At 36.5% G+C, this 13,805-nt stretch overlaps 1 protein-coding gene across 1 annotated transcript; it reads right to left on the bottom strand.

Moving 5' to 3' along the window:
• Positions 1 to 12,727, bottom strand: LOC116509710 (di-N-acetylchitobiase-like). Its single transcript, XM_032218976.1, has 7 exons — positions 10,503 to 12,727; positions 9,395 to 9,533; positions 7,901 to 8,109; positions 4,795 to 4,966; positions 3,272 to 3,369; positions 2,236 to 2,397; positions 1 to 1,043 (listed from the first exon to the last, which is right to left on the bottom strand). Exons 1-7 carry the CDS (start codon positions 10,932 to 10,934, stop codon positions 855 to 857), a joined length of 1,401 nt encoding a protein of 466 aa, XP_032074867.1. The 5' UTR covers positions 10,935 to 12,727; the 3' UTR covers positions 1 to 854.
• Between the last annotated feature and the right edge of the window lie 1,078 nt (positions 12,728 to 13,805).

Raw genomic sequence — 13,805 nt, 5'->3', positions numbered from 1 at the left:
TTGAGTTTTGATTCTTATGTAAACCCACATAAATTATTTGCCTCCTTAAAGGCAAAACAATGTAAGTGCAGTGTATATTGTCTGTAAGGAAAACAATCAATTCAACCTTAAAACGAAAGCCATAAGTATAAAATGTACAAACTAATATTGGTATTTCTATTTTGAGTAATTTTACAGCCGTCTATATATAAATTTCACACTACTATGATTCTATTTTCACTGGAATTCTTCTAATATAGTCATAGTGCTTCAGGTAAGTTCAATATCATTATTGAGAAACTACCAACATCTCAATATATCTTGATTTTAAAAGTAATAATTGCCATTTTCAATTGCCACAATTACTGGGAATTAAATGAAAACAATTATACATAATCTGAAAAATTAAAAGCTGCTTCAAAAAAAATTCATTCTACTTCACTAGGTATACAGAGCAACATATTCTGAACCAAACTGTAAATTGAAAAGTTCATCGATCGATCGATCATTCATCGATCGATCGATCATTCCCTTCTCTTCTTCTCCAATTATTCATTTTAAAAGTCATAAGCTTTAAACAAAAAGCTTTTATGTAATTATAAAAAAACCTTTATTTTCTGTATTTATGACATGTATTTTCCCTTTCCTTTCCTGGAATTAGAAGGCATGCTTAGAATGGTTGATGTAAATTCTTTTTCTTATTGAGAAATAAATTGCCTCAACCCTGAGGAAAGCAGCACGTATCTCATAATGGAATAAGGTAAATGTACAGCAAGTAGCCTTCACAGCTTTTTACTGTGCCCTATACTGTACCCATTTAAAAACTTAATTAATTGTTCACTGCTGTCTGAATTCAAGTCTGGCCCTTGCATAAATTATGCGCCTTTCAAGGCTTTCCACATTGCTTCCGTTTGCTGTTGAGCTGCAACACTTGCTGAATAATCTAGGCAATTTGCATTCCACATCCCAATGCCCTTCAGACCATGTTCTTTTGCATAGGCTGCTTTCAGAGAAACACTCTTGGCATTGTCAAACCACAGTTGGTGAAAAGCACCCTTTGAGTCCTACAAAAAGCCAAAAGAAGGAGAAAATTTTAACTGGTTATCCAGGTCAAGAAATGCTGCTAACGAGAAATATACTAAATATACTAAAATGGAGCTGATAGGGCTACCGTCTCACACACAGGTTTACTCTCAAGAATCCTGCAAGGTAAGTCAGGCTAAGCAAAAGAGCTTTCAGACACGTTTCTATTGTGAAATTAATGGATTCTGCCTTAGGAATGAAAGCTGGCTGTATAATGTTGAGCCAGTCACTTACTCTCTCTCAGCCCAATCCAATTCACAGGGTTAGGAGAAATAGGAGGAAGGAGAGTTTGCCAGCTTAAATTATTTGTGAAAAATAAAGCTTTCTTGGTAAGGGAATGTCATTTTTAATATTCCTGTGAAAAGAGAGAGATAATTGCTACACAATGTCTTGGTTGTAGTGACACAGGTTAAATGAATCATTTTATGCAATATTTTTACATTAGATTCAATCACTTTTGTCAGTCTGATTTTGCTCTCTATAAAATGAAAATAATAGGCATCTTCATAGTTTCATTTTGAAGGCAGGCTGAATCAAAACTACGGTATAAGAAAGTTTCTGAAATCATACAATAAATTATTAAAACAATCTATGAACAATAGCTTCAGTTTATAGTCTGAAGAACAATATAATTTTTAATTAACTCACAGAATGTTATTTTTTATACATTTTCTAATTAACCAATTCACTCAGCCAAGCATATGGACTTGAATGTGTTTTTGAATAGGAAGTATAAAATAAGGTGTAGTAATACTCTGTCCACTAATAACCTCAACTCCTTTGGTTAAGGCCACTGATAAAATTGGCTCTAAGAGGAATTAAAATGTAGTTATACTAGAGACTGTGGAGATCTTGACATGACTATATTGTCTCTATGTTTTTTTAATTAAAAATGATCCATTTATAATTATCTACACTTCCATCTTTCTCTTTCTTTCCTGAGTTGTGATCTATTGTTCATAATTTATGCGTAACTTCCTTTTAGTGTATAAATATAAAGCCATAAGACTGGTGGGAATTTTAAAATCTAAATAGAGAAACTTGAAGTGTACAAAAGAAAGTCAGCTGCAGCAGGAAAAATACATTAAATTTCCTACTAATATTTTTGTTGTTCAAATTTTTTTTTTTACAAATGTGTATTGTCTGTGCAAAGGCATCCTTAGAACAACTTACCTTGTATTCTAAAAAGGGAGCTTTTTGTTTCTCATCCCACAGGATCCCAGAAGTAGAAGTCTTCTCCAATGTCATGATGATTCTGTATGGGGCTTGTCTTATTGAGACATTATTGCACGGAGTACCTGGGAAAACATTCTTTGCAAAGAGGCAAATGTGATCCTGAAAAAGGAGGTAACTTCCATTATGTAGTTATGGTAAACCTCAAGAGAGTTCTGTTATTCATACACACATTCATTTCTCAAATAAGGGGCACTGCAAACCTTCTCTTTATAAATTCTTATTTGTCTCATGCAGGAGAAAATCTCAGTTTCCAAAATTAGGTGATTATGTTTGGGTTCATTATTATAAAAAAAAAAAAAGGTATTTTGAAGAATAATCATTACCTAAGATAAGAAGGGAACTTCAGGTCTTTCAATGTTACCCCAGAAATGGGTTTTACTGATTCCAAAACCACATGCTTCAGACTGCAACCTAAGCAGAGTTTCAAATATTGATGAAGTTCCTTCAATCAATTTAGCCTTTTATTCGGCAGTGTTTGAATCATTTCTATGGGGGCATTTATGCAGCCTGAGTGTGGGTATAACCAGCACCACTGGGATTTTTCTCTTATTTTCTCTAGAAGAAAACCCATATGAATTTAGATTAGTATTTTTCCAACTTGACAATTTTAAAATATGTGGACTCTAACTCCCAGAATTCCCCAGTCAGCCGGGAGCTGAAGTCCACAATTCTTATTTTACAGATTTATTTCTTTTAGTAGTGGGCCTTTTTATTGAATTATATAATAGGAAGAAGAAAAAATCCATGGCGTTCTCTCCTAACCATTCTTTTTTCTTTTAACATTTTATTTCTCTTTCCCACTCCACCCCACTTATTAATTCTTGTGATTTTCTGCTTAAACACAACAGCTGCTGTAGGAAGATTTTAGAGTGAGAGAAACTAAAACATACTGGTTATTAACATTGTTCAATCTATAGTCCTGGGGTGAAATTCATGCCCACAAAACCATCGAAATGAACTGTTTTTCTCCTACCTTACGTAACTTTGAGCAGATATAATCATAGCCGTACCATGGAACGCCCATCACCAGTTTCTTTGGATTGATGCCCTTGCGAATATAATAATCATATCCTGATTTAATATAGAAACATACTCTCATGCTCAATATGCTTATTTACATTCAGGCATCTACATTTGTAATATCAACCGGACCCCACAAAATAGTATTAAAATAGATGTTTAAAGTAAAACTAAACCAATAAGAAGGTTTTTTCATATAGCATTTTGTTTTTGAGTTTTACATTTAATTTACATTTCTGTGTTGATATTTATTCATGAAGAGATGTTAATAGATTTAAAGATGTCAGATAAGGATTGTACACAATTATGATTCCTATTAATCCATTTACTAAACTTTTGCCTCCCAACTCTTACAAAGGAGTGGATTATAGTACTTTGCATTGTACAAACAAATAAATTAAAAACAGGTAGGTTCATTTTGATTTTCAAAAAGGCTTTGACAAAATTCCTCACCAAGACTTCTTAACAAATTAGCAGCTGTGAACATAAGATAAAAATTCCAACTGATAATTATCTGAAGGACAGAAAGTTGACAATCAATTATCTCAGGAAAGAGGCAAAAACATTCAGATCTCCCAAATCACAACTGGTTGTCCTATGAAATAGGGTGAGATTTTTCATTTTTTAATGCCCTCCCTGCCCAAAGCATTAGCTGGGTTTTTGTAATGGAACACCTGCCACAGCCAACTATTGTATTAGAGAGGAAAAGAAGGCATAAGCCACTCCTAAGTTGATCCAATCAACCGGAAGCTTGAAGTATACAAATTAGTGGAATTAGTGGGAAATTTGGTTTTACTCTCGGCTTTTTCCCTGCCCATACAAATTTATTAATACCCTTCTGCCATTCTAACAGGTTCACATCTTTTTTAAGTATCGGTAGCATTTGGAAAAGAAATAGAAATTAGTGGAAAATTTGGGAGAGAGATGGAATTCTTGATACTCAGGAAAGCTAAAACTATTTCTAATCTAGCATATACCTTGGATTTCAATAACATCATAGAAATGGTAAGCATGATTTTATGGCAGGCATTAGGGGGCAAAAAGTGTGCTGAGAATGGGTGGGCAATCCTATAACAGGAGCTACTAAAGCAGAATTGCAAACAATTACAGGATGGGAGGGAAGAGAAGAGAAAAACCAACATAAAAAAACACAATCTGGCTATCCAAAAAGTTTACCACAAGTTTGAAAATCAAAAGGATACATATAGGAGGTAAAAAGAGGACCACACCACCATTAAATGTCTATACAAATACACTGAAAATATATGTATCCAGGTTTTGCAGTATAGTGTGATCCAATACTTGGAAAAGGGAAATGTGCCTTCCAGCTTGGAAATTGGTTGCAGAGAGTTTGTAGGGCGAAGGACTGATTTTGTCTCAATGCTTGATGGCATCTTATACAAAGACCTAGTCTTTATTTTTTCCCCAACTAAAAAAGCTAATTATACTTTATATTCTGAAGAAACTGATTCCTACCCCCTAAAGTTTGTTTGTAAGGGGCATTGGCCCCTGCTATGCAATTGGACCACAATGGGCTCTGTTCATCGTAGGACATCACAAACAGGAAATCACAGGAGTCAGCAATCCCAGTATAGTTGTAACATCTACTGTCTATACATTTAGGAGACCAAGGTACATCAAAAGTTACCTGCAGAGAAAGAAAAGCACAACGTGGGCATAGTTCTGTCGTTAAAAAAGCACAAGCAGTACACCTCTCTTTTTTGTTAATCATTTCTAATGTATTCAAAAAAGAAAAGGTTAGGGTTCTGGGAAGTCAGGGGAGGGAAGGCTGGGGGGGGGGGTTGGGGGAGGGTGGGGGGAGGGTCATATATCAGGTTTGACAAGATGTTAGATTTTAATGTAATTTGACTCCACATGTATACTGTCTTCTTTTATATTTTCATTACTATTAGTATCATTATTTTTTCCTTAAAACTAGGGTATATCAAGCATATTGATATGAAGCGGAAATTCACCAATGAGAGGAGGAGTGGGAAACAGAAGGGAGAAGAAAGATGGGAAGAGAGGGATAGGAGAGAGGGTAAGGGGGGAAGATGAGGAGGATGAGGATAAGGAGGAGTGGAATGTAGAGAGAGGAGAAGGAGAAAGGAAGGAGAAGTAGGGTAGGAAATGATGATGGAGGGAAGATAGAAAGTTGGAGAGAAGTAGTAGAAAGAGGTGTATGGAGAGTAGAAGAGCTATAATGGGTTTTTATTTTTCTGGGCATTGTTGACAAGAGGAACTGATGTAATTATCTTTTAATACTATATGGTACTGGCTATGTATAGTATACATGTGATTGTATGTTATGAAAATGGAAATAAAAAAAAAAATTTAAAAAATTTTTAGGTAAAATTTCCACTTCAGTCAAGTCTGCCTCTTGATAAACAATATAAACACTAGTCAGATTTGCTTAATAACTGTATGATTCACTTAACCACAGTGATTCACTTAGCAACCATGGCAAGAGCATAAAATAGGGCACAACACACTTAATAATTGCCTTGGTTAGTAATGGAAATTCTAATCCTAATTATGGCCGTAAATTGGAAATTACTTCTATTTTAAAAATAATAAAGATATGCTATTTCATTGGGAAACACTTGGTGATAAAATTCGATGTTTTATAGCACAATGCTCTAAATGTTTCTAAAACTTTGAAGAGTTCAAAGATGTACATCCAATTAAACTTTATAGACACTCATTCTGCAACCTATATTTCACAGAATGTGTGGCTATCTCCTTTATTGCAACATCCCACTCTTTGAAAAAATCAGTTTTTTATATTTGGTATACTGTATATTAGGATTTTTTCCCAAGATTGCTATACAGATTTGTCTGTGAATAAGCAATTTTGAATGGTCATTCGGTGAACAGTCATATGTTGAGGATTACCTATATGTGAATTTATTAGATTCCATTCTTACATCATGATGTATTAGCACCGAATAGACAAAAAATCAAGTTCTAGCTTGGTTATTCCGAATAACCTATCTGAATATACAATATCTGAATTGTATATTTTAAGTACCATGTAAAATATTCTTTTTCCTTTATATTTTTAATGAAAACAGGGTTATTTACATTGTTTTCCTGCTACTATCTTATTTTTATTTTATGACTATTTGTAAAATGTCTTGTGTGTAAGGATATTTCATTTTGAAAATTGAAGTTCAGATTCCTGTGGTCTCCCAAATATAATTATTTTGTTTCTAGTGTAGCTCTATTATTAGTCACCTTTCTGTTCTTCATCACGGCTCAATTAAAACACTTCTCCTGTCGATGAGCCAGCAGAAAACTAAACCAGCACAGATTGTACTGTTCCTATTACCAATCCCAACGCCTTTGTTCTGGGTTTCAGTCATTAGGTGGATGTCTACATTTCCCACCTAGCGCTGGTCTCTACCCTCCCCCCTTTCCCAAACCAGTGGAAAATTAATGTGTCAATCATAACACAATTGTGATTGTTGATGGTTTTCACTGATAGTTAAGACATGCCTGCAAGTTTAGCCATCTGTCAAAACTTGCTTCTGTTTTATCTACCTCCTTTTTCTTGTGTAACAACTGACCAGACAGGGAGAAGGGAGACATTCATCCAACAGGCAATCTCCAGTTCAGAGGCCTGGATTATAAAAACCTAAGTGGTCCCCTGCTGGATGGAACCCTTGGGTCATCTAGTCCAGCAGTCTGTTCTCACAGTAGTCAACCAACTGCACGATACCCACTAGTCTCCCAGCAGATGGTTATCTGAGACAATTATATTGCCATCAAAGCTAGTAGCCATGCATCACCATGATTTCCCTGAATTGATTTTATCCATTTTTTTAACCAATTAAAGGTGTTATCTAGCAGTACAATTTATGGTTAATAACGAGTGTATTTGGAATACCAGTAGTTCCAATAGCAGCTGCTAGTGTGGGATTTAAGACAGAGTTGCGACCATGTTTAAAATTTCAAACAAAGGCTAATAGGTTCAATGGGTGGACTGTACTATAAAGCCATGGTTAGTCTTGAGCCAGTGAACAGCTTGAAACCAGGCAGCTATAGGGAGAAAGCCAGGTTTGAAAGAACCAGTCTCTTTTGCTGCTGAAAGCAAGACAGAGACCAGTGCTTGATACAGATGAAATATCCTTACTCCAGTCTGTAGCCAACTTTGAGTACTGAGACACTCAATGGTAATCCCAACAACAAAATGGCTGGCGAAGCACAACAGATGATACCCATGGAAAAACTTACAGTTATTGTCTGCTTAAGGGCAAAATATTGCTTGAACTAGAAATGCTAAAAATATCTTTAAAAAATATAATATCTTTAAAAAGATTCACATATGGGCTGACTTGAAGATGAAGGGGAATGTCAGGACAACCTAGTAAAAAAAGAGATTCCCATATTGTAATTAAGTGTCAGTGAAGAAAAGCCCTTAGTTGTGTTGAGACTGCTTGGACATATTTGCAATCAACAAATATGCAGCACTAAAATGTGTGCTCCTAATAGTAAAAACTGTCAAAAGAAACTCATGTGTTAAGATTGGTTGACTAAGTGGAAAATTTAATGTAAAACATAATCTTTTCTTCTAGTTTACCTGAGAACCAGGAATTTCTTTGTGAAACATTTCTGTTGTTTCCTTAACTAAAGCAGTTAATGCATAATATTCAGCTGAGGATTTTTTAACTTTTTGTTCAATGTCTATATTGATTCCATCCATGTATTGGTCCTTAGCCAAGCTGATTTTTTGTTTTATCCAGGCTGTTCGAACAGTAGGTTTTAAAATTTCCTTCACAGATATATTTCCTAAACAACACATAACAATTAGTTGCCACTAGGTTTGCACCACTAAAAGTGTTTTTAAAAAGAGATGGGGGGGGGGGGAGAGAATAGACATGGACTGTGAGTTTTACATTATACTGTGTTTCCCTGAAATAAGTGCTTGGCCTTATTTTCGGAGAGGTGTTATTATTTTTGAGGTACAGGAGGCAGCAAGCATGGTCACTTTATGGCTGTTGCTCTTTTGCAATATTTTTGGGGAGAGCTTATTTTCGAGGGGAGGGTTTATTTTAGCGCATGCGCTCAAAAGCCTGATTGGGCTTATTATCTGGGGAGATCTTATTTTCAGGGAAACAGGGTAGCTATATTAATTCAGTTCCATTTCTCCCTAAATGAATTACTGGAATTGTTTTTGTGGGGGGAAACACAGAAGAAATGATTCAAAACAAAATAAATAGTGTGTTTCTACTACAGTTATAATCAACAATAAAATTCCAAACAGTAATACTCATTACCATATGCATATCACCAATAGCCATATATATTTAATTCATTTAAATTAGCACTGATTAATTGTTCTTACTGTCCTTACTTCTACATTGTAACTTATATCTCTATTTGACAAGCTTCCACCCATTACTTCTTGTCCTGCCTTGTGGCATCCTAGAGAATAAGTTAGTCTCCTCTTCTTTGTTGACAGACCATCAGGTATGGAGAGACAGTTATCATGTCCACCCTGATCCTTCTCTTCGACTGGCAAGAAATGCCTAGGTTTCAACCATTCATCATATAATTTAATCTTTATTACCTTTGTTGCTCTTCTTCAGAATCTCAATATCTTTTTTGTATCAGGATGACAGAATTGGGACACAGTATTCCAAATGTGGTCTCACTTTAGCCGTGTTTCAAACTATCATGCTAAGCTGAGCAGTTTAATATTATTTATGAAGAGACAGCCAACCTAAATCAACACCTATTTGACAAAACTCACTCAAAAACTAGTGGGATATGTTTCTATTTAAAATAGATTCCTAAACCAAGGCATTTCAGTTAATATAATTTCCATTTATTGGGGTAGACTGTGTGGGGGGAGCTTCACATAATAGAGAACAAGAGCTACCTGGAAACTGATGGCAGTCACTATAAACTTGTGATAACATCATTCTTGAATAATTATTAAGCGTTATAATTATGTACATGCCCAAGGAATAAAGTTAATTGACTTCAGAAGACTACAGTACAAAAGACGCATACCAGCAAACTGCATAAAACATAATTGTTAACAATTTATGTTATTCTGGATAAAACAAACCTTTTAAAACAACTCTGGATCCTTTTGAATGAGCATAACATATAAGCTCAGGGTCATAGTTTCCAAAAGTTGCCACTGTTGTAATTTGTGCCCAGTCATAAAATTTCCAGGTCTTCCCACCAATATCAAATACAAAGACCTAGAAAGGCACAGCAAAAAAAAAGAAGAAAACACATAATAATCTTCCTTTCTTTCCATGTTCATTTTTTTGGCATTAGAATTTAGATCTGGTATGGTGGGCATATTCCTTAATTAATGCGTTCCATAATAAACAATCATGATCAAATATAGAACTGTGTTTTTCAATTCGTAAAATATAGAGTGGCAACTTTTAAAATGGATTTAAGTTGCTACTTAATTACAAAGATTCTAAGATGTGTTTGGAATGACTTCTTGTTGCCACCACACTAGCATTTTGTTATGTGAGGCTTTATCCATTTAACAAGTGGAATATATGAGTTGTATATAATGCATTATTGAGTGCCTCTGTCCTTCATTCCTCACCAGCCAAGGCCCTTATATCTTTCATAATCTTTCAGTCCTAAATGAAGTCGAAAAACTGCTAACCCTAATTTTGAATACAGAAGGTTTCAGGTTCAATCCTTTGCCAGTTTTCAAGTATGGTGATTTTTCCACCTAGAGATTTAGCACTGATCGCCTCTGAAATAAACAACCCGAACGCAACATAAACCATTGTCTAGCTTCAAACAATGGCAGGAACCACGAAGCCACCAAAGAAACCAGGCTCCCATGATTCACTAAGCCACAACACAAAATACCTGACCATGATTAGTGCCAACAAAGCTCAGCAGATTGCTATGCGAGATCCTTAACTAACTTTACCCACGTTGTTAAGAACACCCCCTAGCTACTGTGCCCCGACTTCAAAAGGCGGGGAGACACAGCAATTGCGGGGGGCTCCACTTGATGCACGTTGGCATTTTTTAAGGACCGCTCAAAAACATTAAACGGAGTGCAAGGCAACCTATTTAGCGACCTTAAGAAGGAAGGCCGGACAGGGGCCGATCGCAGTAACGCGTATCTCCCCGACCCTGCCCTTGAAATTCCCCGTTGCCCCGTTTGGGAAGACCCACGGCCGCCTGGGCACCTCGAAGTCGCACTGACTCGAGATGGGTTGGCAAAGCGCAGGTTGCTCGCACGGGCACGCGCTGGAGCCCAAGAGCCAATGGCGGAAGAGAAGGAGGAGCGCGAGGCAGAGGCGCGCGCCCCTGCCGCCTAGCAACCGCTTCATCCCGGAGACTTTGCCGCTTGGAATCGGTGTCTTTAAGTTACGGTGGCCATTCTTGTCCTCCTCCTCCTCTGAAATATGGAAAGTGGGATGGGCCAATTCTATTCGCTTCGAGCGTTTGAGAACCCTGCAGAGATTTTTTTTTTCCACACAAACATCCCCGCCGCTTGAAAAGAGTAAAAGTGATTCATGCTCACAAGTAACAAAGGCGCCTGGACTTTGAAATATTATTGACCAAATAGCTTGGGGTTCACATAAAGTCTGAACCAATTTTGCCATCGCTACCTTCATTTGGTTCACAAACTTAACTGGACCTAGGTTCTGGTGAATTTAAAAAGCATCTGGGCTATACTTGACCAGTATCTTTAGCAATATTTTGAGCCACCGCTAGGTGGCAGCAAATGGTTTCAGAAAACTTTGTGCTACTCGTTAGAATATTGGAACCCTGATGACCCAAAAGAAACAAACCAATTTTATGATTGCATGCAATAGCCAAATCCACAACTAAAGCTTAATAAACAGGCATAGAATCAACATCAGGTGAAGTACAAATGATAATACACCTACAGAAGAAAACGCAATAAAGAAAATATTAGAATGTCTTGAAGTGGATAGCTTAACACTGAAAATTAAGGATAAGGGAGAAACAGAACGTGTTTTAGCTTGGGAACTATTCTTCAAATGGTTAGAAAATAGAAGCGGAAGTTTGAAACTTAGAATGGAGGAGGGTATGTAAATAAAGATGAAATAAATGTGTTATTACCTAATGAATATTGAATAACCAGGATAGGTAAACATGATTAACAGAATTAGAGGATAATGTTTACAAATGTGTTCATATGAGATTTGTAATGCTTGATATCATTAACTAAGTATAGATAAAACTGAACAGAATGTTTTATTAAAAAATGGAAAATGTTTAATAAGGATAAGTGAAGATTATGGTGAATAGACTTTGAGAATAATAGTTATAGTTATTGTATGTATGAGGCCTGTTACTTGTATTTAAAAGAGATTGTTTTCAGACAGTACATTGCCATTGTAGATACGGAACTTTCATACATCTCTCATGGAATCCCCATTGAGAAAAGCTACTCTATCTGAATTCTTTCATACAGAATTGTCAATTTCTGGGCAGTACGATCCTGTACCAAGAAATCCCCGCGTGGTCAGTTTGTGTAGAAAGTCACACTTCTTGACAAGCAAACCTTGATGCCGTTGCTGTTATTCCAATCCAGATTAATTTCAGATCTTCACTGTATTCTGAAGTTAAACTGCAACCCAGGGGTTCATCTTATATCTATGGGCTCCTTCTAGTGCTGTACAGTAGTGGAAGATTTTGATTACACACACACACACACACACACACACACACACACACACACACTTGAACAAGAGAAAATTTATTAGAAAAACAACAGAGCCTGTTTGCTAACAGAGAGAATTTTATCAATCTGTCCAGTGATAGATAATTTTTTTGGGCTTGGCGTGTCAAAAATTCAGAAAATGCCTAACTTGACTTTTCTGGCATGTCTCTCTCTCTCACACATAACCACCCAGCAACAAGAGAAATAATTTTCTATAGGCATCAGCTTCAGCCCTAGCTCCACCACTACCACTCAAGAAGGCCACCTTGTGCTGTTCTCCAACGGGTCTACCACATGCCACTTATCTTCAGATGTGCTCTCTTTCTGTTGATAGGCCCCTGCAGACTACCCGAGGCTGGTTTCAGGTCCCACAAGGCCTCTATTCTTGAAGCAGCTTCAGATAATGTTCTTTTGCAGTTTCTGAAAATTGTGTGAAAACACACCCCATTGTTGTGTCTTTTGGTGGCTGCAAAAACTGTGTAAAAGCATAGTTTTCTTACATGACTTCCAGAAACTGTGTAAAAAAACATCCCAGTCCTGCATGGCTGGCAGAGTCTCCGCAAATAATTTGTGAGAACAGATATGATTTCAAAAATAGATGTTGGTGAATACTGGTTTATCCCCCAAAACATTGTGATGTGTTCAGTGGTGAAATTCATTTTTTTTACTACTGGTACTGTGGGCGTGGCTTGGTGGGCATGGCAGGGGAAGGATACTGCAAAAATCTCCATTCCCTCCCCACTCTTGGGGGAAGGATACTGCAAAATCCCCATTCCCTCTCCACTCTGGGGCCAGCCAGAGGTGATATTTGCTGCTTCTCCAAACTACTCAAAATCAGAATCTGCTGAATTTCACCCCTGGATGTGTTACTTTTTACCTGGGTCATAGGTTCACCATCACTGATCTAGTCCACCTTTATTTGTAAGCTATAAATATAGCACTGTCAACAGCGCCATTGAAAAGTAGCAGGGGGAAAAAAAGGATCCATTTAAAAGCAAACAAGTCTCAATGAACCTGAATCTCTAATAAGCTTGTTTTTAAGGAAGCAGCCTTAAAATGTGATTAATGTTTTTCTTTTGTCACATGGATAGTTCGCTTGCTACATTGTGAAACCACTTTAACTCATTAGCTTCCATTTTTCTAAACAAATATTTGCTCTGGCCCTGAGTTTATATAAAAAAGCACAATTATTGCATAAGAAGTGAAATTTGTTAATAGTTCACAGAGAATAAGGGCTTAGGTACCTATAGCTAGAATTCAATCACTTCCATGTGATAAAAAATAATTATCTTAACTGTCATTTTCATGGAAAGTATTATAACCAGCCATTCTCTGTTTTCCATTCTTGTATAAAATAAAAAATCTTGCAATTCTTTTGGTTGTAACAATGCAGAAAATTGGGTATGTTTTTTTCTTATGTGAACTTCGTTTGCACCAGGTAACACCTTTCTATCTTTTGTTTTCTAGGGATATATAACTTTAAACTTAGAGAAAGCTTCTACTTCAGATTGCAGAAAATACAATCAGTTACTTCAGTTTAGGTGCAAGGGCTTTATATTATTTTATAATACAATATATACTATAATACAATATTATTATATTGCATATAATATAGTATAAACCAGAGGTGGTATTCTGCAGGTTCTGGCCAGTTTTGGAGAACTGGTAGCGGAAATTTTGAGTAGTTCGGAGAACCAGTAAATACCACCTCTAACTGCCCCCATCTCCAGAGTCCCAGCTGATCGGGAGGGAATCCTTTCCCTGTCACGCCCACCAAGCCACGCCCGAACCGGTA

The sequence above is a fragment of the Thamnophis elegans genome, chromosome 5 (assembly GCF_009769535.1).
Source record: "Thamnophis elegans isolate rThaEle1 chromosome 5, rThaEle1.pri, whole genome shotgun sequence".
Taxonomy (NCBI): domain Eukaryota; kingdom Metazoa; phylum Chordata; class Lepidosauria; order Squamata; family Colubridae; genus Thamnophis; species Thamnophis elegans.
Note: the sequence above shows the minus strand (reverse complement) of the source record. Positions and strands in the feature narration are given on the sequence as shown.

Excerpts from the sequence above, each read along its gene's own strand:
- LOC116509710 (XM_032218976.1), bottom strand. The coding sequence starts at position 10,934 with ATGAAGGTAGCGATGGCAAAATTGGTTCAGACTTTATGTGAACCCCAA. Across the intron at positions 2,398-3,271 it reads TCTGCTCAAAGTTACGTAAG|GATCACATTTGCCTCTTTGC; the intron begins GTAGGAGAAAAA and ends CTCCTTTTTCAG. Across the intron at positions 1,044-2,235 it reads CTCCCTTTTTAGAATACAAG|GACTCAAAGGGTGCTTTTCA; the intron begins GTAAGTTGTTCT and ends GGCTTTTTGTAG.